The sequence below is a fragment of the Aspergillus mulundensis genome, assembly GCF_003369625.1.
Source record: "Aspergillus mulundensis strain DSM 5745 chromosome Unknown scaffold_8, whole genome shotgun sequence".
NCBI classification, from domain to species: domain Eukaryota; kingdom Fungi; phylum Ascomycota; class Eurotiomycetes; order Eurotiales; family Aspergillaceae; genus Aspergillus; species Aspergillus mulundensis.
In genome coordinates, this window is record NW_020797896.1 from 1388489 (window position 1) to 1414076 (window position 25588).

Below are 25588 nucleotides of genomic sequence, written 5' to 3' on the forward strand. Positions count from 1 at the left end.
GTTCGCCTTGCCTTTCCTCGAGACGGTCAAGGGTTAGGTCAAAGGTTCAAATTGACTCGACGCCAGGAACAGAACAGCCAGGGACAGTCAATGTAAGTGAAACGGGACAGGAACCATGGAGACGGGAGAAAGAAACCTGCTGGAGCCAGAGCAGAGCAGAGCAGAGCAAGAGCAAGGGGCCGGTCCATTTTTCAACATCCATTGTGCAGCGTATCATATCATATGCCTCCTATTAGCATTGCAAACTCCACCGCTGTGGCTGTTGCCGTGATCCATCCGACCGGAGACCGACGGAGGACGGAGAGCTGCATTGCATTGCCGGAGTGGGAATGGCGACTGGGGATCAAGTGACGGGTCTGGATGGGATATGAGGCGTCGGGCTTTGTTGGCGAGATTGAAGTTATGCGTTGGGTCTGTCACTGATCGGCGGTGGAGTTGTTGACACTGACACTAGGAGAGTTGACGCCGAGTCTATTCTCGGCGAACCAGAAGTTTCTTCACTCCGCTTCTGCCACGCTCAAGCCGCCCGCTTGCATCCTCCAGCTGCCCAGCACTGCAGACTCGATGAATTGACATGCATGACCCTAGGAAGCCATCCATCACATCGACAAGACGAGAGTCGAGAGCGAGTGCGCACAGACCGGTCGTTTCTTCGTCAGTTCAAGTTTCAGCAGTTCAAGACTGAGCAGTTCAGTTGAAAGAACTCCAACTCCAACTCTATTTCTTTCAACTCGAACTGCTCGATTCTCGAACTCGGCAGATCCCAGATCGCCCAGCCCGGCCTACTGCAGCTGTATGCAGCTCTGCATCCCATCAAAGCAATCCCTGCCGGAAAGTCCCCCCGACCAGCTGCAGCCTGCACTCCGAACTCCCTAGTCCTATCAGATCCAGCGTCCTTAATTTCCGCAGTTCCCGGAAAGCTACGGAGTAGACCATGAGTGACACTATTTAATCATTTCATGTCTGGTGCCGCTATGGAGACTGGAATGTGGGGGTGTGGACGACCGTTGTGCCGCCCGGGACCACCTTGCTTTTCCAAGGAACTCTCGTCGATGTGTCCACTTGGAATGGCCTGGTCGGATGCAAGATGACTAGTCTGGTGTTGTCTCCAACTGCTGGGAACTCCGAGCGATTGGAGTGCAGTCAAGGGATCGCACCGTCGACCAACACTGCAGGCGATATATCTCCAACCTTGTCCGGGGTTCCCTGCAGCCTCGAAACGTACTTTTACTCCGTCAACTCTCCGACTCGTCTCTTGCACTCTGCTGCATCTCGGAATCTCCCTCTGCCGCTGTCACATCAACGCTGCAATGGAGTCTGAGACGCTTGACCTCCTCATCGTTGGCGCCGGTACTTTCCTCCTCGCTCTCCCTTTCAATCTGCTAATGAGAGTAAACATGCTGAGAAAACATGCTAATGAGTAAACAGGCTGGAGCGGCCTCGCCGCCCTCAAAACCTACCGCCAACTCCACCCCTCCGCGAACGTATGCCTCCTCGAAGCAGCCTCCTCGGTCGGCGGCGTCTGGGCAAAACACCGGCTCTGGGACGGCCTCAAGAGCAACAACATGCGCGGGACGTACGAGTACTCTGACTTTCCGATGGACGACTCGTTCGGCGTCAAGGAGGGACAGCATATTCCGGGGCATGTGCTGCAAAGATACCTGGAGAGCTACGCGGAGCATTTCGGTGTGCTCAAGGATGTACGGCTAAACTGCCGCGTCGAGACCGTGGAGCACAACGAGGATGCGCAGAGCGACCTCAAATGGACGGTCCGCTACACCGATTCTACATCGGGAGAGGAACAAGAAAAAGAAATCACCGTGCGCAGCCGCAAGCTCATTCTTGCGACCGGCGTAACCTCGCAACCGTACCTCCCGCACATCGAAGGCCAAGAGACCTTCGCTCGCCCGCTCTTCCACACAATCGAGATGCCAAAATACCTCGAGTCCACGCTGCAACAACCCACCAACCGCATCGCCGTGCTGGGCGGCACAAAGTCCGCCTGGGACGTCGTCTACGCTGCTGCGACAGCCGGCGCCCAAGTCGACTGGATCATCCGCGACAATGGGCACGGACCCTGCTGGATGGCGCCGCCGTACGTCACGCCGCTGAAGAAGTGGCTGGAGAAGCTGGTGACGACGCGGCTGCTTACGTTCTTCTCTCCGTGTATTTGGGCCGAGCAGGGCGCCGAAGATGCGCTCGGCAACAAGGCGCGCGCGTTCCTGCATGGCTCGTGGCTTGGCCGGAAGATCACGGACTCGTTCTGGAAAGTGCTGGGTGACGACGTCGTCGCGCTGAACAAATTCGACTCGACCCCGGAGCTGAAGAAACTGCAGCCGTGGATCTCGCCGTTCTGGGTTGCGTCTGGTCTATCAATTCTGAACTACGAGACGAACTTCTTCGATCTCGTTACGGAGGGGAAGGTCCGAATCCATGTCGACCATATAACCCATCTCTCCGAGGGAACAGTCCACCTCGCAAAAGCCCCCGCACTCGACAATGTCTCCTCCCTCGTCGTCGCATCAGGCTGGTCTCCAACACCAAACATCACCTTCGTCCCATCGACTCTCCCATCGCAACTCGGTTTCCCCAACGCCACCGACCCCCTCCCGACATCTCTCGTCCAAGCCGCAGACACCGAGATCCTCCGCCGTTTCCCCAAGCTAAACGAACACCCGACGCACAACTCCCCCGAGAAATACGAGCCCCTAGCGCCCGACGCACAGACCGAATCCCAGTCTCTGCACCCCTACCGCCTAACGCGCTTCATGGTGCCTGCATCAGACCTCGGCCGCGAGCGCAGCGTCGCGTTCATGGGCGTCGCAATGACAATCAACACGCCGCTCCTCGCGCAAACACAAGCCCTCTGGATCTCCGCGTTCTTCGCCGGAAAGGTCTCGCTCGACTCCATAGCGACAGAGACGTGCCCCGAGCATCTTGCGGCCATCCTATCCAAAACAACATCGCCGTCCATCGACCCGGGCGTCGACACCAAGAAGCCCGCCGTCACAACAACAATCACGAGCCCAAGCCCCGAGTCCGAGTCGCAGTCCCAGCCCTTGAATGACAAGCAAGGGAACGGAAACGGCTACTTCAACACCCTCTACGAAACAGCGCTGCACACGCAATTCGGCGTGCACCGGTACCCCGGCGGTCTGGGCCGCAGAAATCCGGACTTCGTCTTCGATGCCATTCCGTATGTTGATATGCTCCTAAGGGATCTGGGACTCTGCGGCGCTAGGAAGAAGGGCGGGTTTAAGGAGCGCTGGCTGAGCCCGTATGGGGTTGAGGATTATGTTGGCGTGCTTGGGGAGTGGAGGGAGAGGGAGAGGAATGGGGGCAAGGAGGTGGAGGAGGTATGAGTGAGTTATCTATATCGAATCGAAACGGAGGTTGGAGGAGGTTTGATTTGCTTGTTTTTTTGGCTTGTTCTGTTGCGTCGGTCTCTTGATTCTTGCAGCTTGCATTGTGGACATGGACATAGAAACGAGGGCTTGGGTGCTGGGCCGGGGTGCTTAAGCACCTACCCTATCCTATGAGACGCCTCGGCCAGGTGAGGCATCGCGCGGTCGGTGCGGGTGCGGGTGCGTAGTGGCAGCGTGCGGTTTTTCTCTCTTTTCTTTTCTTTTCTTTTCGTTTCTTTTCTTTTCTCATACCCAGTTAGGTACGTACCTAAATCAAGTATTCATTCTGCACTTGAGCTGTTACTCTGAACTGAAGCTGGCGAGTTGCTTACTTACCTACTATGCTACCATAGCGTACCATAGCCACTTTCCCATTTCCAGGCCCGAGCATACCATACCTACCACCTGCATACTCCGGTGTAGGCTGGGTAGCTAATCAATCCCGTCACGCTGCGTTGCTCCCCGTCGTCTCCGTGCATTATTCGCATGTCCTACGGTAGCCCTGGAGGTACGACAATGTGTCCCAGTACCGTAGAGCGGTTTCATAGGAGATTCCATTCTTGGGGCTTTCCTTCAAGAACTAAGACCGATTGAGATAGATGGCAAGGTAGAGTAGTGTGACTGTGTGCTTAGCTAGGTAAACTAGGATGGGAATCTGGATACGTGGACTTACACTCAAACGGATCACTGTATCTACATTCAGTGGGCGAGAGAGAAATGGGACTGCGCTGGTTGAACTGGGTACTGTAAAGGTGCAGATGAAAAAATGTAGCTTTTGACATGACAATCTTATAGTAAGAGATGGCATGAGGCATCAGAACATGAGATATAGACCCGAAATATTGTCTTGTGATGTTCGTTGTCACCAGGAGTCTGAAAAGGCATCCGAGTCTTCAGAGGCTTCAGAGCCATCCGAGTCTTCAGAGGCATCCAAATCCTCAGAATCCTCCACAATCCCACCCTGCACTGGGCCCAACTTCTCCATGAACGACTCCAACAGTTTCGCAGTAGCGTAATGACAATTCTCCCGTGCGAACTGAACAGCGTTATTGTATTGCCTTCTGCCGAATCTGCCATGTATCAAGGCGCCGTGCTCGAGAAGCAGGTGGACCATGTCAATCCGGCCATGTTCCGCTGCACCTTCAAGAGCTGTTCTCCCGGAGTACCTTGCGCCTTTCGCGTTGACATTCGCACCGAGACGGATGAGTTCAGAGGCGATAGGCAGGTAACCTTTGATTGCTGCGAGCTGCAAAGCAGTAGCACCTATCTTCTCGGCAGGCGCGTTATTGACATCGGCACCTCGGCTGAGAAGAAGGCTTATTAGCTCCCAGTTTCCACATTCCACAGCACGCTGTAATGCTGTACGGCCGCCGAATCCCTTTGCAGGGTAGTTGATGTCAATCTCATCGAGATCGAGCAGCTTGCGAACGAGGGGAATTAGTTGATGCTGTACCGCGGCCTGGAGAGCCGTGTAGATCATAATATAGATCTCATTCATGACGAAGTTTAGCCCTAAATGCCCTAAATGGTCGACCGCTATCTCCTCATTGACGTTGGGACTCAATTGGAGGAGTCGATCAACCAACTCCGCTCCGTAAAAGTAGACAGCCAGCGCTAGGGCACGACCGACTAATTCTGGACCCCAGTCATTTGAGGTCGACTGTATTACGGCCTCCAGAGCCGAACTGCTACCTCCTGCTGCTACTATCTCCAAAGCCGAATGAGGTCCAGAAACATAGGCAGTCTGCCGATATGTCCCGTTCGCAGGTTCACATGGTCGACCCCAAGAACCACAACAAGGATGCGGCACGCCCGTAGGGTCTGCGCCTGTTGAAAGAGTGAGTTGTAGTAGATCCAATCTTCGCCCAAACCCAGCGAGTGCGACTGCGCTAGGAGCACGGCCTCGAAAGTTAACTAGTAGGCGTTGAAGCACGTCAATGCTACCGCCTTCGTTTTGGATGCAATGTACAGCCTCAACTAGCTCGCGGTCAGTCACTCTCGACCCGCGGCCAATGAGGCCTTCCACCATGGGCAGGTTGCCCTCTTTAGCTGCAATGCTTAACGGTATGTGGCTGTGGAATTTAGCATTGAGTAGGTTGACATCCCGATCAATGAGCCACCATGCTAGGTCAAGCTTTTGTTGTTCCAAGGCTTTTAGCAGGATGTTTGGGCCAGAATAATCCAAAATACCTCGCAGAGCTTCGGTTTCGTTAACATGCATTGCTGTGTCCGCGTCCTTGATCTCGTCGATACTCAGGTTACTCGGAGTCACGACGAAGTTTGCTAACTGGGCAATGAGCATATGGTCCCCTCCCGCAATGGCTGTTGCGAGCATGATCCTAACCCATCGGCTATAGTCTTCTTCGGTCTTAATTTTGAATATTTTCAGTTGGTGGATGATATCTGCGGAATAATAGTATGTCGGCAACACCTTGTTCAATGTTCGCTGGTTGCCATGAGACAGTGGATTGTGGATTTGAGCACCATTGTCAATCAAAATCTTGCATACCTTCATATTCTTGTTTTTCAAAGCACATAGAAACGGCGTCCAGCCATTATAACTGGCCTGTAGATCGACTCCCGCGTAAATTAACGTCTGAAGAACTTCAGTGCGGTTGAAATCAACCGCTATCAAGAGATGAGAAAGATAGCTTGAACTTTCCCTGACTTGGCCCGGGTTGACGAGCCCTGGGCAGGCTTGTAAGACCCGTTGAATGATCTCCGATCTTCCAGACTTCGCCGCTGCACCCAGTAGCGTGGCTTCACCTCCGGCTTTACCTTGGGCTTCATCTCGAGAAAACCGAAACTGCCTGATGGATTCCTGGTATAGTCCATTCGGATTGTCGCAGTGACTTAGAAGGTCATCAAAGAGGTCTCCCTCTACCACATTCGCAGCAGCAGCGAGACACTCGATGGAAACAACAGTCCCACGATCGCGGAGCACCTTAATGACCGCTTTGTTGTTCTTGCAAATTGCGTACAGCAAAGCGGTAGCTCCTCGGTGTGCTCAGTTGACATTAGCTCCGCAGGAAACGAGGAGTTCGCATAGCTCCACACCCTTGTCCTTCTCAATATACGCGGCCCACCCTAAAGGAGTCATGATGTTTGGAAATGCGTGAATGGGTCTATTCGGATCCATCCCAGCCTCGAGCATGGCCTTGACAATCCTGGTATCCGCTAGCCGTATCGCACTTGCGAAGAGTTCCTCAGCAATGGCCTCAGCCGTCGGCTCGTGACTAGCGAGAAGAACTTTGAAATGACTCGAGTTGTGCCAGCGGAGGCTTCGAGCTGTCTGCAATAGGTGCGCGTCTTGTGCTGCGATTGTCTCGACGGACCGTGTATGTGTATCGTGAAAGGCAAGAGCATTGGACAGCAGGTAAAGCTCCAACTTCAATTGGGTTGTTTGCAGAGCTTGGTGTTGTCCCTCGAATTCTTCTGGCATTAGAACATTCAACATTGCGCTTACCTGAGAGGCGACGCTCCTGTCAAAAGTAGGAAGGCGCTTCACGACCCCCTGTAGACGATTCATCACTTCGGCCTCCTCCAAGTAAGACGTGAATCCTATAACCTGAGACGAAGCAGCCTGAAGCGATGAAACTGCATCTGCTGGGAAAAGTCAACACGATCCAGTGCCTCCTGACCGTCGAGGCGGCAAGTCTGCGTACATTGAGTCTGTCCGCGCAAAATCTCTGTAAACCTCAGCCAAGGGATCGATGGCGTCCAGATCGGACGCAATCTTGGGAAAGATGGTTGAAGATTAACATGTGAGCTGGGAGATGACGGTGTTCGAAGAAGCACCCCATCGGGTGTTACTGGGGAAGGAGCTGTCCACGGTCTTCCGTCAGCGCTTCAAAGTCTCCTTGAACTGCTGCATCTCGGGTAGTCGGGTTCGTCATCGGAGCCTAAATTGGGCCTAACCGATCAGCCCAGCTGGGGACAGTCTGGTTGATCAACTTCGTATTCCGTTTACCAGAATGGAGTTGGAGGCTGGTTACTGCTGTCAGCAATGTGAGCACTGAGAAGCGAGGACATTTCCCAAAGGGTTGGATCGCCGCTAGGAGCAATTGCTCTGTGCACCCCGAAGTGCCTCAGTTGACCCTCTTATTGGCTATTTCCGAATCTGGCTCTTTGCAGCTGGAGGCAGGCCAACGCCCCTTCTTGGCCCATGTCTATGCACACCTCACCTAAACTGACGCCGTTGATTGGAGGAGTCAGAATCTCGGTCTCTTGGAAGGCTTCTCGAAAAGCGTTCATACTTCGGGATGTTTCTTACCGGGGACAGCCTCAACAGCACAAACCTTGTATAAATCGCCCCTCTTCAGCATTCCTCTCCAAGGATCGGACTTTCCCACCGGCTCTCACCTTCCCTCTACTGTCTCCTCCCTTTTGCCTTCGTATCCATCATCCATGGCATGGCTAAGTACTGAGTTTGAACCATCTGAACTGGAAGCCTATATGGCCACGGAGAGCTTCACTGAGCCTCAGGTTACTGAAGCGGCTCGAACACAGCTTCTGTTACCTGCAGGTGATTTCATAGACGCCCTTACCGTATGCGACCCTTTATCTCTAGACGCCACCATTGTCAGCTCGGGACACCTAACGAGTTCTGTGCGGAACCCATCTCGCAATCCAGTCCAAGTAAACATGGCCATGACATCAACCATGGAGCAACCTCGTGCTGTGTTCTCCACAAGCCATGACCCGGGAATGCCCCGCGCAGTCCCCTGCCCTATTGAACCCCGCTGTTCCTCAACGCATGCGCGCTCGGTGCCAGGCGCGCACGGCTATGCTAAACCGGCATACACAACTTTCTCGAATGCGCAGACATTCAACAGTTGTGCGTGCGCAAGCATCCGACCCCATCAGTGCAACATCGGAAACACAGACTCAATGGACGAGGACCCGCAATCGTACGTTCATCCTCCTCCGCTCCATTCCTCTATTAACATGATACCCACCCAGTCTCGCCGCGTTACCCGTATTCGAATGCAAATGGGAAGGCTGTTTGAGTCCCAAGCCCTTCCGACGCGAGGGAGATCTCATTCGCCATCTGAAGACTATACATATCTCTCCAACGAGGTATCCATGTCTCCTCAATAACTGCACCAAGGGTTTCGGGAGGAAAGACCATTTGCTGCAGCACCAAAAACGCCGTCATCGGGATTTTTAAGCGATGGAATCCAAAATTGAGCGGGATAGAAGCGCTGGGGATCTGGCTGGGCTGCTTTGGCGTTTGCAGAGGGCGTTGCTCGGGATTTGCTGTGAAAGTAATGATCAAGCGGTTTTGTGTTTAGGTTCTTTATGCGGCGTTTATCTTGCCATACTGTTGAAAATCTGAATGAACTCTTTCATAAATTGCGTTTTAAGCCATAGCCTGAAGAATGTAGAACTGAAGCCAACATTTCCGCTCATGCTACTGGTGGTTCGAATGAGTCTACCGTAGCGGAGAGGATGCGGATCACCGACAAAACCGGACCTTAGAATCGCTCAGGAGCGAGTGAACCAGGCCGCACTGCTGATAAGGTCCTTAAAGACCTGGAAAAGACATGGTGGTGGATTTCTGAGCGATGGATTGTCCTTTGAAGATTGAGCTGGGGAGACTTGAGGATGCCAAGAATCAGACCCGAGCGGGAGAGCCAAGCGGAACTGGGTTCTTCCGCGCCCGTGTCACGTGCTGACCTTCCCCTGCCACAATCGGTCTGGTCTTGGTCTTGTCAAGATTCCACTACCCACCTTCACTACTCTGTACTATCAGGCAACCAGTATCATAACAAACTTGCTTTAAATATATTCTCTGATCTATCCATCAAGCTTGTTGTGTTTATGGTGCTCCCACTTCCAGGTTCCAACTTCAGCTGTGTGTTTACGAACAGCTTCCTCTACCTACAGTTCGTCTCCACAAGCTTTCCCGAGCTTCACGGTGGACAGGTTGGAAACCGAGCTTGGGTCCTGTGGATTATCCTCTAGCGGGCCGGTATTACCGTGTTCTATCTTCAACTTCCAGAGCGATGGGCTACAGCGGAATGCCTTCAGTCTCCAATACCACCGTGCTCGCTCTGGTGCTTGACCGGACGTGAATATATAAGCCTTGACAACTACTTTCTTGGAAGGTCTAGGTAAACTGCCTCGTCTCTCTCTCCTTAAGATTTGCCTCTGGTGGCTTTAAATCATCAGGGCCCAAGACTTTAGTTAGCAGAACTGCACTGGAGACGCTCATGAGGCTGCAGATGCCCAGCCATGCAAAGACTCGAGCACACGAAATGCTCGCCTGCTGTCGGCACATTGCAGCGATGGCGGTATAGGAAATTTCCCCCCTGGTCGCTGTTGAAGGAGTAGTGGTACATATCCCACGCGGCGAGGTCAGCCTGGCGGAGGAGTCCCTCAACATACAGATCGAGATTATTGTACGTTGGTAGCGAGGTGGAGTTCATGAGGGTGATCATGGTCATTAGATCGGACGGCAGCCAGATCGTTTCCTGCACCCAAGGATCCGCGGTGCATCGACATCGTCGAGCGGCGTCTAGTCCTCGACGACTTCGCTGGCGAGGTACCGACTCTCCTTGCTTCGTGTCACGCCGGCCGTGGAAGTGATGTTGCCGAAGAAGTAGCAGTTATCGTTCGTCCCATCGCCCCACGATAACAGATACCGATCGAGAAGGTCAACGTCGCCGAAGATAGTCGGGTCCATCCTCGAGCAGTGCCGACTCTCCACCTGTGTCCTCTTCACCATGATTGCGACAATTTGGGTCTTTGAAAACATTGTTGCAGCGGGCTTTGTATCAGCCATCTCGGGGTACTCTTGTCCTTCAACCGTGTCGAATATAATTGTCAACCCGGGATAATAGTAAGATGAAGGCGGATCATCGACGATACTCAGACTGCTGAAGTCAGCGACGTACAGTCACTCGACCCTCGGCACTTCTTCGCCGACTCTATGCCACTGGATCTCGTCAATCAGAATACAAGACAGCACCGCGTCGCGCAAAGTCGCGTTCTGGTCGAGCCCCTGCCGTACCGGAACGATATGCCGGCACCCATTGCACGTCAGCGAGGTCCCGTTAGGAGTCTTGCTGCGATCGTCGCCTCACATTAGACTGGCATATCCCGCTGCGGTGCATAGTCGCAGCTTCTTGGTCAGACTTATGTCGTTGCATGGGTAGTTTTCAATAGAAACCGCCGAAGTTGGTACTTTCCAGCACAGCCGGCACGGAGAGGGTTTCGTCGGCCGCGGCGATCGAAGTCAAGGTCCAGCTGACTGTGCCGGTAATGATGGGTGTGATGAACGCCGGAAGCTTGAGAATAAGGAGCGCGATAGAGATCATCCATTGGCGCGGTTTCTGGAGGAGCCTCGACCAGAGTCGCACCCACGGTGGTAGCTTCCAAGTTCCAGCGTATCATCCAGCCCACCTGCTTTGCTTGGGTGACGACGTGGTCTGCCTGGCGTTCACTTGCCTCTATCGGGTCGGTGATGGTGGCAGTAACGGCATTGGCGAGGAGGTAATGTCTGCAAGCGTAGACGGCGAGAGTTGTCCACGCGCCAAGTGACACCTTGACGATAGCCGTCGCGGCGGAGATAAGCGTCGTTACATGGCCCACGCGGAGGACCAGAGTCCGGCCGATGTATCGTGCGTACGAAGCGGTGTCGTCGTCGAGGGTGTGGTAAGCGTCGACAGCCAGCGATGGTGAGGGCGATGGCAACGCAGACGGCTTGATCTAGGAGAAGGATAGCCCAGGCATTTTCCTTTGGAGGGAATCGCGAACTCAATTCCACTTTACTGGCTCTGGCTCCGACTGAGCGTCTGAGGTGGCGTTTTCTTGCTTGTTATCATCACCCTCAGGGCAAGGTCTTTCTGCTGTTTCGCAGAGTACTTCGTTCTTGCTCGTGTTCATGGTCGCGGTTTCACGAAATTGCGAAAACCTAACTGAACTGGGTACAAGAGCGCCAGCTGAGATGCATAGTGGATGAAGAAGAATCAGAAACATTGGGGATAGGGCGCAATTAACTGGTAAGAACCATGCTCTGCACCTCGCTGTTTTCTGTCGTGGCGCGGCTGAACAGTCCGACAGGGATATGAGTACATTGGCCGCTGGTGTCTGATCCCATCATCGCAACCGCAGAGAATACGAGGATCGCAACCGGCGACGTTGTTTGCTGCAGGCCTCTTTGCCGGCGATTGGGTGGCTCAAACGTCGTGTTGCCCTCGCTCACTTCGACAATTCATCCACGTTCGCCCGCGGAGTTCGGCGGAACCGGCGAGGCTGAAGACAATGCATCACAAGATATCTTGCCATTACATTAGATGGAAATTGAACCCGAAGGCAAGAGGCAGGACGAGCAACCACTGCCTTGGCCTCAGCCTCGTGCTGAATTTATGTCATCGGTGAAGCCGGGGGCCGCCTCCGCCAACGAGAAATAAGGTATGGTTTGATACAACGGAGTAGGTCAATTGACAGCGTTAGGCGACTCCTGCTCTTGACGAACACTATCTGCCTATACGAAGGGTATCAAGACAGTTCAGTATGAGTGCATCGGGCTCCCCATAGGTGGAGCACCTATTGCAGCACACGCATACCGCGCCCAGTCTTCAGGATAAGCCCCCTTCATGATCCGCGTTTCGTGAATCTCTCTAGCTGCATGTGGTTGTCTCCAACAAACCAGCCCCCATGCTCCAATCCATCATTTCTTCTTCAACGGCACGACCGTCGTCTCCCCATGCCTAAACACCGTAATGCCCGTCCTGACAATCCTCAACTGGCTCGGACAATGCGGATCCGGACAAGCGATAACCGCATCTGTTGTCATCCAGTCGTGCTCGTGTGTCATGCGTTGCTTTGCGGCGAGGAGGGGGAGGACCGATGCTGCCCGCCGTACGGTACAATGTTAGCAACACCCAGGCTCATTGCGGTGTATGGGCAACGGACCGAGGCTGTATATACTAATTCCTTGCCCCTCGGGCAAATACATCATTTCGCCCTTCAGTGTGAAATAGTCGCCTTCTTTGGCGCCGCAGAGAATGCGTTTCCCCTCAGGCACGATGACTTCGACGCGGAGGTCGTAGAGTTGGAAGGTGTCGTCTGCGGCCATTTTGATCCCGACAATGATCCAGTGTGGATTCACAGAGTTACTTTGTCAATTTAGGTGTTGAGCTTAAGCCTAAGCTTCTTATCCGATAAATAAGAAAATTGGAGACCGGTCTCCAAGTCTTATCTAGGACGCCGGCGCCACTAGCCCTCCATCATGCATCCATCGCGCATGCACGGGGTAAGTAGCGTGTGTTGGAGGCAAATGACTCGCTACCTATCTAATCTTGACTCACCACTTAGCAAGAAAAGATAAGCTCTTACGATCGCTTGAGACATTTTCGCTTTTATACTACCCCATACTTCTCGTCGCCCCAGTCCACCGTAAGGGGAATCTAAGACACATCTCCATCGCACACTCCACCTGCATCATGGCGGCACTAGGTTACTTCAGGGACAAGAAACACGCCGATACAACAGCAGAGACAGACCTCGAGACATACGCTGTCCAAAATGGCGACGTCGAAGTCGAGCAGATCAAACGAGACCTGCAATCCCGGCACATCAACATGATTGCCATAGCGGGGATGATCGTACGCCCCTTTGCACCCCTTCTACTTTTCAGTTAGTCACTAACGGATTGACGTCCAGGGAACAGGTCTCTTCCTCAGCTCCGGACAAGTGATCTCCATCGCCGGACCCGCCGGCGCCTTCCTAGCCTACATAACAATGGGCCTGGTAACCGCCGGCGTCGCCTACACAACAGGCGAAATCACAGCCTTTATGCCGCACACCGGCGGATTCATCCGACACGCGACCAAATTCGTCGAACCTGCTCTCGGCGCCGCAACGGGGTGGAATTTCTGGTATACAATGGCCATTAGCGCGCCGGCGGAGATCACGGCCGCGGCCACGTTGGTGCAGTTCTGGCACGTGGATGTCAGTGTTGCGGTGTGGATTACAGTTTTCAGCGTGTTTATCCTCTTCATTAACTTCTGTGGGGTTAGACTTTACGGCGAGAGTGAAGTTTTCTTCTCGAGTCTCAAGATCATGCTCATCATCGGCTTGATTATCGGGGGCATCGTGATAAATGCCGGCGGAGGCCCGAATAATGAGTATATCGGGTTCCGGTACTGGAGGACGCCCGGGGCGTTTAACGAGTACATTGAGACAGGCTCAGCGGGACGGTTCCTCGCGTTCTGGAAGGTCCTGCTCACGTCTGCGTTCAGCTACGGGAATATCCAGGTCGTTGCGATTTCTGGCTCGGAGACACGGAATCCGCGGAGTGTCATCCCCAGCGCCACGAGGAAGACCTTTGTCCGCGTGTTCCTATTCTATGTCCTCAGTATTTTCATCGTTGGGCTCATAGTGCCCTCCGACGATAAGTCTCTCTCCCTGTCAACGGGGACAGCCTCGCAGAGTCCATTCGTGCTGGCGTTTACGAGAGCCGGTATCGATGTCCTCCCGCATATCATCAATGCGGTTGTGTGCACGTCCGCCATTAGCAGTGGGAGCGGGTGTATCTTCATTGCCTCCAGAACCCTCTACGGACTCAGTCGGGACGGACACGCACCCCGGATCTTCCAGAAGTGCAACCGCTTCGGAACGCCGTATCTTGCTGTCGGATTGTCGGTTATGCTGCTCCCGCTGGGATACCTGACGCTTGGGAGCCAGGCGTCGACGGTGTTCAGCTGGTTTGTGAATATCACGACTGTGGCGGGGTTGATTGGGTGGGTTGTTATTGAGGCGACGTATTTGAGGTTCTATGCGGGGTTGAAGAGGCAGGGGTTTGGGAGGGATGGTGAGTTTGCCTTCCGAGGTTGAGTTTGGGGGACTTGTGGATGAAAGTGCTAATGGATTGGTGGCTTAGGGCTCCCGTACCAGAACTTCATGCAGCCTTATGCGGCGTGGGCGACGCTGTTTATGGTTGTTATGGTGCTGTTGTTTTCGGGTATGCTCAACCTCTGCCTACTCCCCGGACGACTAGAGAGCACTCTGGTATTGACCTCGCGTAGGATTCGACGTCTTCACGACCGGAAACTTCACAGCCTCCGGCTTCCTGACGTCCTACCTCAACATTGGCATTTTTGCAGGTGCGTCAATGCAGAAATCTTACCATTGTGGCCCTCGGAACGGAAATTCATCGCTGACATCCCTCACTTAGTGCTTTACGTCTTCTTCAAGATAACCCTAAAGTCGAAAGTAGTCCCGCTAGACGAAATCGACTTCCAGTCCGAGTTTGACGCCATTGAGCAGGAGAAGGCGACCGGTGAATACGTCGTCAGGTGTGGCCAGCCGTGGTGGAAGAAGTTTATTCGTTGGTTCTAGCAGGAGTTGCAATGTGGATAGGGGAGGAATGCGCTTTTATATCGGGCGAGCCTCCAAGTGGTTGTCGGATGGTACCATACCTATACCACCTGCTACTTATTAACGTGGACATAGACAACACAAGCCTTTTTTCCACTCTCATCCTCAATCAAAGTTGGAACCACCTCGGTGTCTGTGCCTAGCTTGAAGAGGCGGGCTTGGGGACTTCAACAAAGCACCCCTAAGTAACCGCACGGCTTACTGCAAGCTGAATGGATCACTTGGTAGCGCATGCTATTTACCAGAGCCCGGGCCGATGTAACTTGAAATCACTGGCCCCATGAGGTGGCCTGTAGGAAAACTGCTGGTAGGTATGGTATCATTCAATCCCCCAGGGCGGGCCTGGTACGAACCCTATATTTCACTATGTTAGGTGAGCGTTCAATACAACCATCCATTTGTCTACAAATAGCCATGACCATATCAAGTAGCTACGGTAGGGTAGGTATTAACGCAGCCAGACATTCATCTGCCGCTTAATATCCCGCGATGAACTTCCAACCAGGAACCCATACACCCCGGGTACAACCGTCCAGCCGCCGACCTCCGTGCTCCAAATCGACAGATCCTCTTGCGACAGATCAAACCTCACAGTCGCAGTCTCATTCACGTCCAGCGCGACTTTCTCAAACCCCCGAAGCAACTTGGGCGGCTCGTCAGCGGCCTCAGGGAAACGCACGTACAGCTGCACGACCTCCTTCCCGAAGACAGGGCCCGTGTTCGTTACGGATGCTGTGACGGTGACGGCGACTTGGGTAGAGTCAGACCTCAAGTCAAGGTCGCTGTAGACCGAGAGATCCCCAATCGCAAAGCCCGTGTACGACAATCCATGCCCGAACGCAAATAACGGCGTGACATCGAACTCGTCGTACCATTTATATCCCACATACAACCCCTCGCTATACGTCGCCGTCAGATTAACGCCAGGGAACTGCGCCACGCTGGCTGTCGGGGACTCCTCACTCGCCGCCGGAAACGTAATGGGCAGTTTGCCGGAGAAGTTGACGTCTCCGAAGAGCAGCCTCGCCGTCGCCGAGCCAACCTGCTGGCCCGGGTAGAACATCTCAATTACGGCGTCGACGTTGTCAAGCCACGGCATCAGAATCGCGGCGTTGGTGTTCAGCACCACGATGGTCTTCTTGCTGTGCTGTGCAATCAGCGAAATGACCTCGTCCTGGTCACCGGGCAGTCTCAGACCAAGCGAGCTATCGAGCCCCTCGGTGTGCGCGTCGTTCACGAAGACGATGCTCACGTCGGCGGATTGTGCGGTTGCCACGGCATGCTCGTACAGACTGGGATTCTGGGCAGGGATGTTCACCCCGACTGTGATGCCGTATGTCCCCGGGTCGACGGAGTAGCCCATGCTGTAGTCGAAGCGGATGGGGATGGCGGTGCCGGACTCGAGGTCTGCGACGCCTTGCACGACGACGCCGAAGTTGCTGCCGGCCATGTCGGCGACGAGTCTCCCGCCTAGGTATAGACTGCCACCGCCGTTTCCGGAGAGTGAGAAGTGGTAGCGGCCGCTGGCGTTCGGGTGGAATGTCCCCTCGTACCGGGACGAGAAGACGTCCGGCCAGACGGCGCCGATATCAGGGGGATAAGACTGCGATGTTATGTTGTCCGCGTGGACTGTGCGGTTTGGTGCGCCGGAGAAGTCGGTTGTTGTCCAGTATGTTACGTTCAGACCCTCTGGACCGAACATGGATGAGGGGATTGTAGGGAACGCGTTGGTCCCGGGGTATGCCTCTGAATACAGGACGGTGATGTTGTCCTGCTGAGCACGAGCCCTGATGAAATCAAGCGGTTTCTGGACAACCATCGTCGTATCAAGGACAAATCCCCCATGCAGCTCCGTCACAGCCGCTTGATCCGCTGCATCAGCGCCAAACACCGCAATGACCTTTTCTTCCCCCAGCCCAAGAGGCAGCACACCCTCATTCTTCAGCAAAACAGCCCCCTCCTCCACAATCGTCTGCGCAAGATCCAAATGCTCCTGCGTTCTAGCGACACTATCAATCCCCGCAAGTCCACTAGACGGCCTATCAACGCCCCCAACCCGAAACACAGGCCTCCACAGCCTCTCAACCATATCCTCGACCCTGCTCACAGAAACAGACCCATTCCCCAGCGCATCCTCGAGCAAACCACCGAAGAAATCCGGAAACCCATACCACTCCATCCAGTCCCCGCCCGGCTGGCTATTATCCAGCCCAGCCAGCGCCGCGCGAACCGTACTCCGCTGCGCAAAGTACCAATCCGTCACCACGAACCCGTCGAATCCCCACTGCTCTTTCAGCACGTCGCTAAGAAGCCAGGAATTCTCGCACGCGTGTTGCCCATTCAGCTTGTTGTACGCACACATCACGGACCCAGCACCCGCTTCTTGAATGGCGGCTTTGAACGCCGGGAAGTAGACCTCCCGCAACACGCGTTCGTCAACAACCGCACTGACCGCGTCGAATTCCGGCGCGAGTCCGAAGCGGTTTGTTTCCTGGTTATATGCCGCGAAATGCTTCACGCATGCGATGACATTATTACCGTCTTGTATGCTTTTCGTCACAGCCACCGCCATGCGAGACGTGAGATAGGGGTCCTCGGACATACTCTCCGCGGCGCGTCCCCAGAGCGATGAGCGGATGATGTTTATCGTTGGTGCGAGGACAACGTTCCGACCTTTGGCTTTATGTTCGGCGCCCAACGCATCCCCGAACGCCTCGTTCAGGGTTGTGTCCCAGGTCGAGACTGTGAGTATTGGGGACGGGAAGGTCGTTACGTTGGCGAGATTATTCCCTACGCCTTCGGGGCCGTCGCCCATGCAGATGCCTGGCATGTTTAGATGGGGGATTGGGGGGATGTAGCCTATGCAGGCGTTTGTTTCGGCCTACCGCTAATTAGAACTAGCTTAGGTGAGGTTGGGGGGAACTGCATGTGGGAAGGGAAGGGAAGGTACGGATTTATTCCCCTGCACCATGGCCAGTTTCTCTTCGAAGGTTAGGGCCGACAGGAAGGAGTGCAGGCGGTGTTCTGGGGTGTAGGACGTGTTGAGCCATGGGTGGGTTTCTGCTGCTGCTGCTAGGGTTGGGATGGATGTGGAAAGAAGGAGGAGGAGGATGGTCCAAGCCGCTCTGCCTCTTGCAGCGGGATCAGGACTGTAACCCATGTTGTTTCCTGGTTCAGCTGGAGGGAGGCATTCAGCTAGCTGGCCTGAATGCACCTGCAACGTCTCTGCAGCTTGGACGGGGCCGTGGTTATGTACTGTGGAAACCCGTTGATCAAAGCGAGAAGTCGGTCCGGAGCTTCGATACTGTCGGTGAGCTCAGCTACCTGACTTAGGTACCCGGGTACCCCAAGATAACGGTTGAATATTTGGAGAACACGCGGTTTAGTCGCCGGCGTGGTCTGCGTAAGGCCCCGTCTACAGCCCTGATTGAATGCCGGCCATCAACCGGTGGTATGGGCCCGCCGGGGCCGGGGCAGTTGGGTAGTTCCTGCATTAGGGCTGAATCCGTCATATATGACAACTATTTATCTATTGATACCAGTATCTCTGCCGATCACGCCAGTCCGGTATCACTACATGCGAAAACTCGGTCTTGATCTATTTGTTGAGATGTTTGGAAGCATGAAGAAAGCTATCGAAAGAATACCCCCTCCTGGATACTAAACCCCGCGCTGGCAAACATGTCATCCCACTTCTCCTCGTCGAACAGGAAGCCCAGGCCCTCACTTTCCGGGTCAAATGGCGCAGGTGGACTCAGATTCGGATGCATGGACGACTGATCGCATTCGAGTTGGCTTCTGGTATTCGTAGCGTGAGTCAGAGTGTGGCCATATGTCTGGTACAGGCCAGGGCCTGCCGATAACATTGAGGATTGCCCTGATACTCGACCAGGTTGGGCGCTGATACCAAATTGGTGCACAGCTTCTGAGCGGTTTACGAGGCCTGGTCTTGTTCTGTCGAGGTCGTTATGATGCGGAATAGGAATACTGTTACGGCGGTTCATGGTTTCCTGCAGGCTCTGTTCACCAAGCTGTGGAGCAGAATGAGATTCCACTAGGGGCCTTGGGCTATGCTGTGTACGTCCATATTCAAATAGTATTTTCTCCAGAAAGCGTGCCTGGAACGCGCAACTCGAGGTTGGAGGCGCTGATAAGCCCGCGAACGTTCCGGCCGCGTCGCGAATGGCCTTCGTTGTTACTGGCTCTATTTCCTGCCGTATTGGGTGTGGAGAGGATAGGAGGAGCTTTAATGAGGGTAGCTATTTTAGCCCTGAATACTGGGTGCTGGGGTGGAACGCACGAACCTTGATGAGAAATATAGCCGCGTAAGCAGTCATAACATGGACTGAATCCTGAGCAAGATATAATAAACCCGAGGACTCGGTCACAAGCTGCATCATATCCAGGGCGCTCTGGTAGCTAAGCCAGAAGGGCTTGAGATCGAATGTCCCATCTGCGTTCCGGATACGTGTTTCCTGTAGAGGCACTGAGAAGAGCTGTAAGCGGAGGTGTGAGCCGTAGAATGTGACCAGGAATTTGTGGCAGGCGTGTTTCCGGTTTAAGCCTCCATGGCTTGATAGCGCGCTGGAGTTACTCGAGATAATCTCCAGCCACCTTTTCTGCCATGCTTGAATCCGCTGATCTATAACCCCCAGGAGACGGTCTACCCGATGTGGTGCTGTCTTCGCTGGGCTCAGTAAATCAAATGTATCCGCTGTGATCAGCCTCAGCGCCGTGAACGCAGAAAGCAACTGATCATTCGAGTTTGCAAGGCCCTCGTCATCCCTCCACCAACTCTCCGCAGCATCAATCAACTCGTTGCGCTCAATCATCCACGGCTTACCCGTTTGCAGGCTGAGACTGCGATCATACACAAACAAAACAAGAAACGTGCGCTCGATATTCCGCGCTGCTCTCTTTTGGAGCTCACTCAATCCAGACTTACGACTGGCACTCGGCGCCAATTTGTGCCATCCCATGTCGAAAGCCATCCGAATCGCAAGGCCAACCGACATCCAAGCCCTCGTGTCATTAGGCTCTTTCCAATACGTAAGCAGCAGGATGGCCTGGACGATCTCTGCGGATTTATCCCCTCGCCTGACACACTCAACGAAGAGGTTCTCTGCGTGCTCGTGGAGCGGCGGGTATAAAGCGGACTCGAAGGCCTTTGCCGCCACGGCAAGGGCGGCTGTGAGGAGGAATGGCACTTTCTGGAGGTAGCGGAATGTATGTAATAGCGGGTCGAGCTGGCTGATATAGGGGTTTATCTTGCCCATGAAGTATTCGTGGAGGTGCGTGGCCACATGCATGTTGATTAGGCCAAGGGCTATGGGGTCTTCTTGGGAAACAGCTGGAGGTTGTGGCTGTGGCTGTGATTGTTCATCGGACGGTTGCTCACCATCAAGACCTGCAGCTTGCGTATCTGGCGAAGTGCCAGGGCCATGGTCTACGCTGAGGATATTCTGCAGCGAGAACTTCCCCTGCATGGCTTGGTGGCTCAACAGACCATGTGGTTGGAAGCCATCGGATTCAGCCCAGAAATCAGTTGGGCTGGGTTGGACTTCTTGGACGGTGCTCGCGCCATGTTCTGGTCTGCGCTGCTTTCTCGCTAATCTTAATTCAGGGTGTCAGCAGTTGTCGCTATGATTTGCTGGCCGAGGTCGATGAGGCATACCGCATCCCAGGCCTCCTCCCCCGGCAGTGCTCGCGGAAGACACATGTCAATGCCTTGCGAAGACAGCGATCGCACCTTTCACTTTCCGTACTGGTCACGCATTTCATCTTCACCTTGCGGCAGGAAAGGCATGCGTTGATACTGGGTGGCATCTTCAACCTCGACAACGTGGGTCAACCGGCACCAAACGACAAGGTGGATAGGACAGAGACGGGTCACCGAGCTCACTGGCACCGGGGCTCGGTGAAGAGCTGGCCGGGCTTATCGCAGTTCATTTGCTGTGGAGAAGTTGGAGAAGCTGGAGTTGGAGTCACCGGCGATTTACGGGTTAATGCAGCGCATTATAGAACGCCGGTGCTAGTAATGGCCACCGGATAACCAACATGGCCTTATTATTTACCGGTATCAGCTGCCCCGGCCTACCTTGATAAGCTCGGGATCTCTAAATCATCTGCATCTACATCACAATCCAGGACGGCCATCTGTCAAGTACTAAGCGTGAGTTACTGAGAATAGGAGAAGCAGCACAATGACAACCACCAAACCAAAGGCCAAAACGGCCCACGTCAACATGATGACCGACACGATAATCGGCAACCTGCCGCTTGACGGGTTACAGAGCATAATGCGCAATCTCCTTACGACACAGCCAGGCTTGACACCGATTTTCGAAGAGCAGACGCGGAATTATCTATATGAGACAGCGCACAAGCTCAGCAGGGCTGCAAACAGTGCCCTGGATACAGAGGCCTTCTTTGCAAGCTTGAGAAAGCGCATCTGTTGTATGGTGGGGTGTGGACTGTGCTATCAAGCTTTGCCGTTGTTACATGAAGTTGTTGAGAGAGTTGCATCGTTGAATGCCATTGAAGCAGAGGAGTATCGAGGTGAAATTGCGGCCGTTGACGGTGATATTGTGCAAGCTCTTACTGCAATCCAGAAGACATTGCTTGTGCCAACAGGGTCTCGAGACCTGACGGACGAAGAAGCACGGCCACTCCAAGACCTCCGAAGTGCACTGCTAGCATGCCGTGAATCCTACCACACCAAGGGACAGGCGTTTCTATTAGAGCGAGGCCTCGATGCCACAATCCAACTGCTTGACCCTTCAGCTACTTCACAAACAACGACCACTGTCCAATCGACCCTTCCACCCGAGCTCCCGCCTACTCCCATCACCGAATCATTCACCCTGAACGACACCATCCAGCTCCCCCGTATCTTCACCGGGCTGTGGCAACTCTCCAGCCCAGCTTGGGGCTCAGCATCGCGCTCAAAGATGATGGAGCAATTCTCCAGTTATGTCAGCCGTGGCTTCACGGCGTTCGATATGGCGGATCACTATGGGGACGCGGAGATTATCTTCGTACGTCCGACACATCCTTCTCGATTGTGCTGTGCATGATGAGTAACTGACAAAGTGCTAGGGCCGATATCGTTCATCAAGCGCATACTCCAACTCAATGTTCGCCGCGACGAAGTACTGCGTCTTCCACCCCATGGCCGTGTCCGAGGAAGCCGTGCGCGCGAATGTCACGGAAAGGTGTCGAAGACTGAATATGGAGAAGATTGATTTGCTGCAGTTTCATTGGCAGTTTGTATGTTCTCCTGCTTCCAAGTAATACTCTGCGCACCTGACGATAAAATGATAGTACGACGACGACCAATACATCCAAGCCCTGCAATACCTCCAGCAAGACGAGCGGGTCAAGCTCTTAGGGCTATGCAACTTCGACACAGAACACATGCAGCGAGTCGTCGAGAGCGGCGTCAAAGTCGTCAGCAACCAGGTTCAGGTGCGTTCACATCCAACAATCTACAATCAGCCGCTGATCGACCCGTCAGTTCTCCCTAATCGACTCCCGCCCAACCCTCAAAATGGCCGAGTTCTGTCTAAAACACAACATCAAGCTCCTCACCTACGGGACCCTCTGTGGCGGCCTCCTAGCAGAGAGGTGGCTGGGTCAGGATCCGCCAGATCTCTACAGTGATAAGACGACGCCGAGTCAGCGCAAGGTACGCCGTGCAACCACCCAACTTACTCTCTCACCATTACCTAGATATGCAAGAGCTAAACGTTGTGTAGTACTACGCCTCCATCCGCACCTGGGGCGGGTGGCCCCTCTTCCAGGACCTACTCCGGGTCCTGAAGACAATCGGCACCAAGCACGGCGTTAGTATCTCGAATGTTGCGACGCGGTGGGTTCTCGATTTCCCCTACGTCGGGGCGGTCATTGTCGGTTGTCGGATGGGGGTTTCGGAGCAGAGTGCTGAGAATCTGGGCAGTTTGAGCTGGAGCCTTGATGAGCAGGATCGGGGGGCTATTGAGGGTGTGCTGTGCCGGAGTGAGCGCGTGGCGATGTTTGAGGGGATGGGGGATTGTGGGGGGGAGTATCGGTAGTAGGAACCCTATCCCATGTAGCAATCATTCATGGTGCAATCCATCCTTACAATGTCTGCTGGCCAGTCCTGTTAGCTCGCTTCATCTTTAGGCTTAATAGGAGCAAAGCCTGCTGAAGCACTCATGTGCTGCCGGTGCAAGCCCTAACTCCCGACCCGGACGACGAACCCTGCATAATCTACAATATATCACAATATCAATCAAAGGTCTTCCATAATACAGAGTCTAACACATTGACTCAACAATGCCCCAAAGCATCGTCCATCAAGGCAACTCATGCCGATTACTCACCCCCCCATCCTGCAACTCCGCGCGCATCGAATGCACCGGCGCCTCCATCTCCACAACCGGAACGCCCTGTAACCCAGGCATATCCGTCTTATCCTTATCCTGGACAGTCTTCGTCCCGTCCTGAACTGGCGGCGATACATCCCCACCAGCAACGCCTGAACTGACTTGCTGCAGGTGCTTTCTCTTCCGCCTAAGAACGAACCAAACTAGGGCTAGGATCGCAGCAAGCCCTGCGACCCCGCCAACGACCACGCCTGCAATGGCGCCGGTGTTGGTACCGGACTCGCCATCTGGAGCGTCACTTGTGGGATCGTCTGATGGGGACGACGGGGCGGACGAGCCGCTCACCCGTAGCTGAAGGATCGAAGCGAGCGTTGGGTCTGCGAATCCAGCGGCCGGGATGGTTTTCGTTGCGCCGCCGGTGGAACTAGACACCTGGTTAGCGTTTACGTCCTTCAAAGGCCCCCGCCGGGGGAGGGGCATCCATGTAGGTATCGATTTGGTCGGGAAGGACTTACTCCCCCCCAATATCGCGATAGATCACCGGCGACACCTCGTACGTCGCACTGGTATGGTATCCAAACTGGCGCGCCACTCGTAGCTGGACAGATCCAGCACACGCACCGGATGATACACCTCCCCATCCTCATCACCCTCCCCATCCCCATCCCCACTCACACTCCCACCGCACGCCCCATTCTCCACATACCTTCCACCAGAGTGTACATCACCCCAAGCACCACCATCTGCGCCCCATCCCCCCGTAAGCCGTACACGCACTACCCAGCGCATCCCGTCCAATCTCCCGATCACCACCCTCATCCATCTCGCCATTCGTCACCCTCGCAACATCACTCGCGTCAATCCACTCGAACGCCGGGATCGCCAGCACATGTACGTCCTCGTAGCTGCGGCCATCGCGCCGGCTCCACCCGCCGTACGCGGTGATGTGGAACGCAGACCCGTCCGGGGCCGTCGAGAGCACACCCTGCAGCGCAGAAGGAGACGCGGTTGGTAGGCGCGGAGCCGGACGCGCGCTGCGCGTACCAGGTGTGGTGCGCGATGTCGTAGAGGTGGATTACCCTATCTGCCAGTCGGCTTCGATAGGCGGGTTTGCATTCTGGGCTAGCGTTGCGGTGATCGTGATCTGACAGTTCGGTTGAATGTGAGCCAGCTGAGTTCGTGAGGTTGGCAAGGGCATGTACCCTAGGTTAGGTTAGGTAGATAAGGAGAGGCTTACATTCCTACCCCCAACGACAACGAGCATTCCCGCCTCGGCTGCGGGGATATAGACCATCGCGGCGCCGTGCAGATTTGTGACGTCGACGCCGTACGAGCCGTTGGTTAGCGTGTCGTTTGTCCAGGAGAGATTATTCGGGTCTGAGGCGTCGAAGCGGATCAGTCCGCCCATGTGCGGGGACTGCCCGCCGGCGGGTGTGCTTCTGGGGCGCTTGCGAAGGAGGCGGATTCGCGGCGGCCGATGTTCAGAGCGCCACCGGAGACGTCGACGTCGGTCCATTGTCTTGTTGTGGTGTTGTAGCGCGAGATCCGGTTCGCTGCTGTGGAGGATAGGCTGGAGCACACCCGCCGAACGCGTAGATCGTGTCGTTGAATGTCCACAGGGCGCCGTCGGAGTCGCCGCCGTTTGAGTCTGCGGTGCTTTCGTACGCGAGTGTTTCGGAGGGGATTGTGGTTGAGTTGAGGAGGGAGGATGGGATGGGTGCTTCGACGGGGAAGGATGGGAGCTGTTTAGGGTGAGGTGGTAGAGGGATGGGGCTGGGTTGAGCGTCAGCACTCGGCTCGACTCATGGTGTTTGAAGATGGAGGGCAGGGTGTATAGGTGTACGGACAGGGTTCGACTTGGACATCCTGCCCACCAGCTGTTATGGTGCTGTAGTTGCCGCCCAGGAAGTACAGCCGGTCGTTCACAATTGTGCCTACGCCGAATGTTAAGCCATTGACTCTACAGCATCAGGTATGCCAGCGTCGGTCGCATACTTTTCGTCCCACTTAAATAGCAAATGTCGCCCTCGGCGCCGAATGCGCCATTCACGAAGCTGAGTCCTACAGCAACTGCGAACCACGTCCGGGGCATCATGGCGACACGGCGTGGAAAGGTCCCCGGGGCAAAGACAGGGAAAGCCCCGCGATTTGAGGATTCAGGACATTTAAGGATACCGTACGCAGCCCTTGCAAGGTGCCCTTGGCAGAGCGGGAGGCTGTGTGGCGTGCCAACAGCCCGAGGAGCCGCTAACATGCAGGACGCTGCCGTTCAGGGTGTGGACGAAGAAGATCCTCGAAAGCCAAGTACTAGGTAGTTGCAACCCTAAACTATGTTCGGTGTCATGGCGCGCTGCTAGCCCAGACGCTTGTCCAACGCCGAATCCTGGGGTATGTATGACGCATGCCATGCCAGGGGAGGCATTTTCACAC

At 54.6% G+C, this 25588-nt stretch overlaps 9 protein-coding genes across 9 annotated transcripts; 4 read left to right on the forward strand and 5 right to left on the reverse strand.

Moving 5' to 3' along the window:
- Window positions 1–1310: 1310 nt before the first annotated feature.
- Window positions 1311–3362, forward strand: DSM5745_07832 (flavin-binding monooxygenase-like protein; the record flags this gene model as incomplete). Its single annotated transcript, XM_026749848.1, has 2 exons — window positions 1311–1350; window positions 1429–3362. 2 exons carry the CDS (start codon window positions 1311–1313, stop codon window positions 3360–3362), a joined length of 1974 nt encoding a protein of 657 aa, XP_026601880.1.
- A 904-nt stretch (window positions 3363–4266) lies between these two features.
- DSM5745_07833 (uncharacterized protein) lies at window positions 4267–6861 on the reverse strand (the record flags this gene model as incomplete). Its single annotated transcript, XM_026749849.1, has 2 exons — window positions 4267–6410; window positions 6462–6861. The coding sequence occupies 2 exons, from the start codon at window positions 6859–6861 to the stop codon at window positions 4267–4269; spliced, it is 2544 nt and encodes an 847-aa protein (XP_026601881.1).
- A 950-nt stretch (window positions 6862–7811) lies between these two features.
- Window positions 7812–8504, forward strand: DSM5745_07834 (uncharacterized protein; the record flags this gene model as incomplete). Its single annotated transcript, XM_026749850.1, has 1 exon — window positions 7812–8504. One exon carries the CDS (start codon window positions 7812–7814, stop codon window positions 8502–8504), a length of 693 nt encoding a protein of 230 aa, XP_026601882.1.
- A 1420-nt stretch (window positions 8505–9924) lies between these two features.
- DSM5745_07835 (uncharacterized protein) lies at window positions 9925–11294 on the reverse strand (the record flags this gene model as incomplete). The annotated part of the gene is made up of 3 exons (XM_026749851.1): window positions 9925–10282; window positions 10594–11117; window positions 11181–11294. The coding sequence occupies 3 exons, from the start codon at window positions 11292–11294 to the stop codon at window positions 9925–9927; spliced, it is 996 nt and encodes a 331-aa protein (XP_026601883.1).
- Window positions 11295–12856: 1562 nt separating this feature from the next.
- On the forward strand, window positions 12857–14753 carry DSM5745_07836 (uncharacterized protein; the record flags this gene model as incomplete). Its single annotated transcript, XM_026749852.1, has 5 exons — window positions 12857–13018; window positions 13077–14226; window positions 14296–14376; window positions 14441–14518; window positions 14590–14753. 5 exons carry the CDS (start codon window positions 12857–12859, stop codon window positions 14751–14753), a joined length of 1635 nt encoding a protein of 544 aa, XP_026601884.1.
- Window positions 14754–15240: 487 nt separating this feature from the next.
- Window positions 15241–17952, reverse strand: DSM5745_07837 (glycoside hydrolase family 3 protein; the record flags this gene model as incomplete). The annotated part of the gene is made up of 2 exons (XM_026749853.1): window positions 15241–17673; window positions 17743–17952. 2 exons carry the CDS (start codon window positions 17950–17952, stop codon window positions 15241–15243), a joined length of 2643 nt encoding a protein of 880 aa, XP_026601885.1.
- A 472-nt stretch (window positions 17953–18424) lies between these two features.
- DSM5745_07838 (Zn(II)2Cys6 transcription factor) lies at window positions 18425–20618 on the reverse strand (the record flags this gene model as incomplete). The annotated part of the gene is made up of 3 exons (XM_026749854.1): window positions 18425–19051; window positions 19097–20405; window positions 20467–20618. The coding sequence occupies 3 exons, from the start codon at window positions 20616–20618 to the stop codon at window positions 18425–18427; spliced, it is 2088 nt and encodes a 695-aa protein (XP_026601886.1).
- Window positions 20619–20995: 377 nt separating this feature from the next.
- Window positions 20996–22085, forward strand: DSM5745_07839 (uncharacterized protein; the record flags this gene model as incomplete). Its single annotated transcript, XM_026749855.1, has 2 exons — window positions 20996–21829; window positions 21891–22085. The coding sequence occupies 2 exons, from the start codon at window positions 20996–20998 to the stop codon at window positions 22083–22085; spliced, it is 1029 nt and encodes a 342-aa protein (XP_026601887.1).
- Window positions 22086–23128: 1043 nt separating this feature from the next.
- DSM5745_07840 (uncharacterized protein) lies at window positions 23129–25250 on the reverse strand (the record flags this gene model as incomplete). The annotated part of the gene is made up of 8 exons (XM_026749856.1): window positions 23129–23582; window positions 23674–23756; window positions 23780–23901; window positions 23936–24192; window positions 24238–24361; window positions 24404–24931; window positions 25006–25092; window positions 25154–25250. The coding sequence occupies 8 exons, from the start codon at window positions 25248–25250 to the stop codon at window positions 23129–23131; spliced, it is 1752 nt and encodes a 583-aa protein (XP_026601888.1).
- Between the last annotated feature and the right edge of the window lie 338 nt (window positions 25251–25588).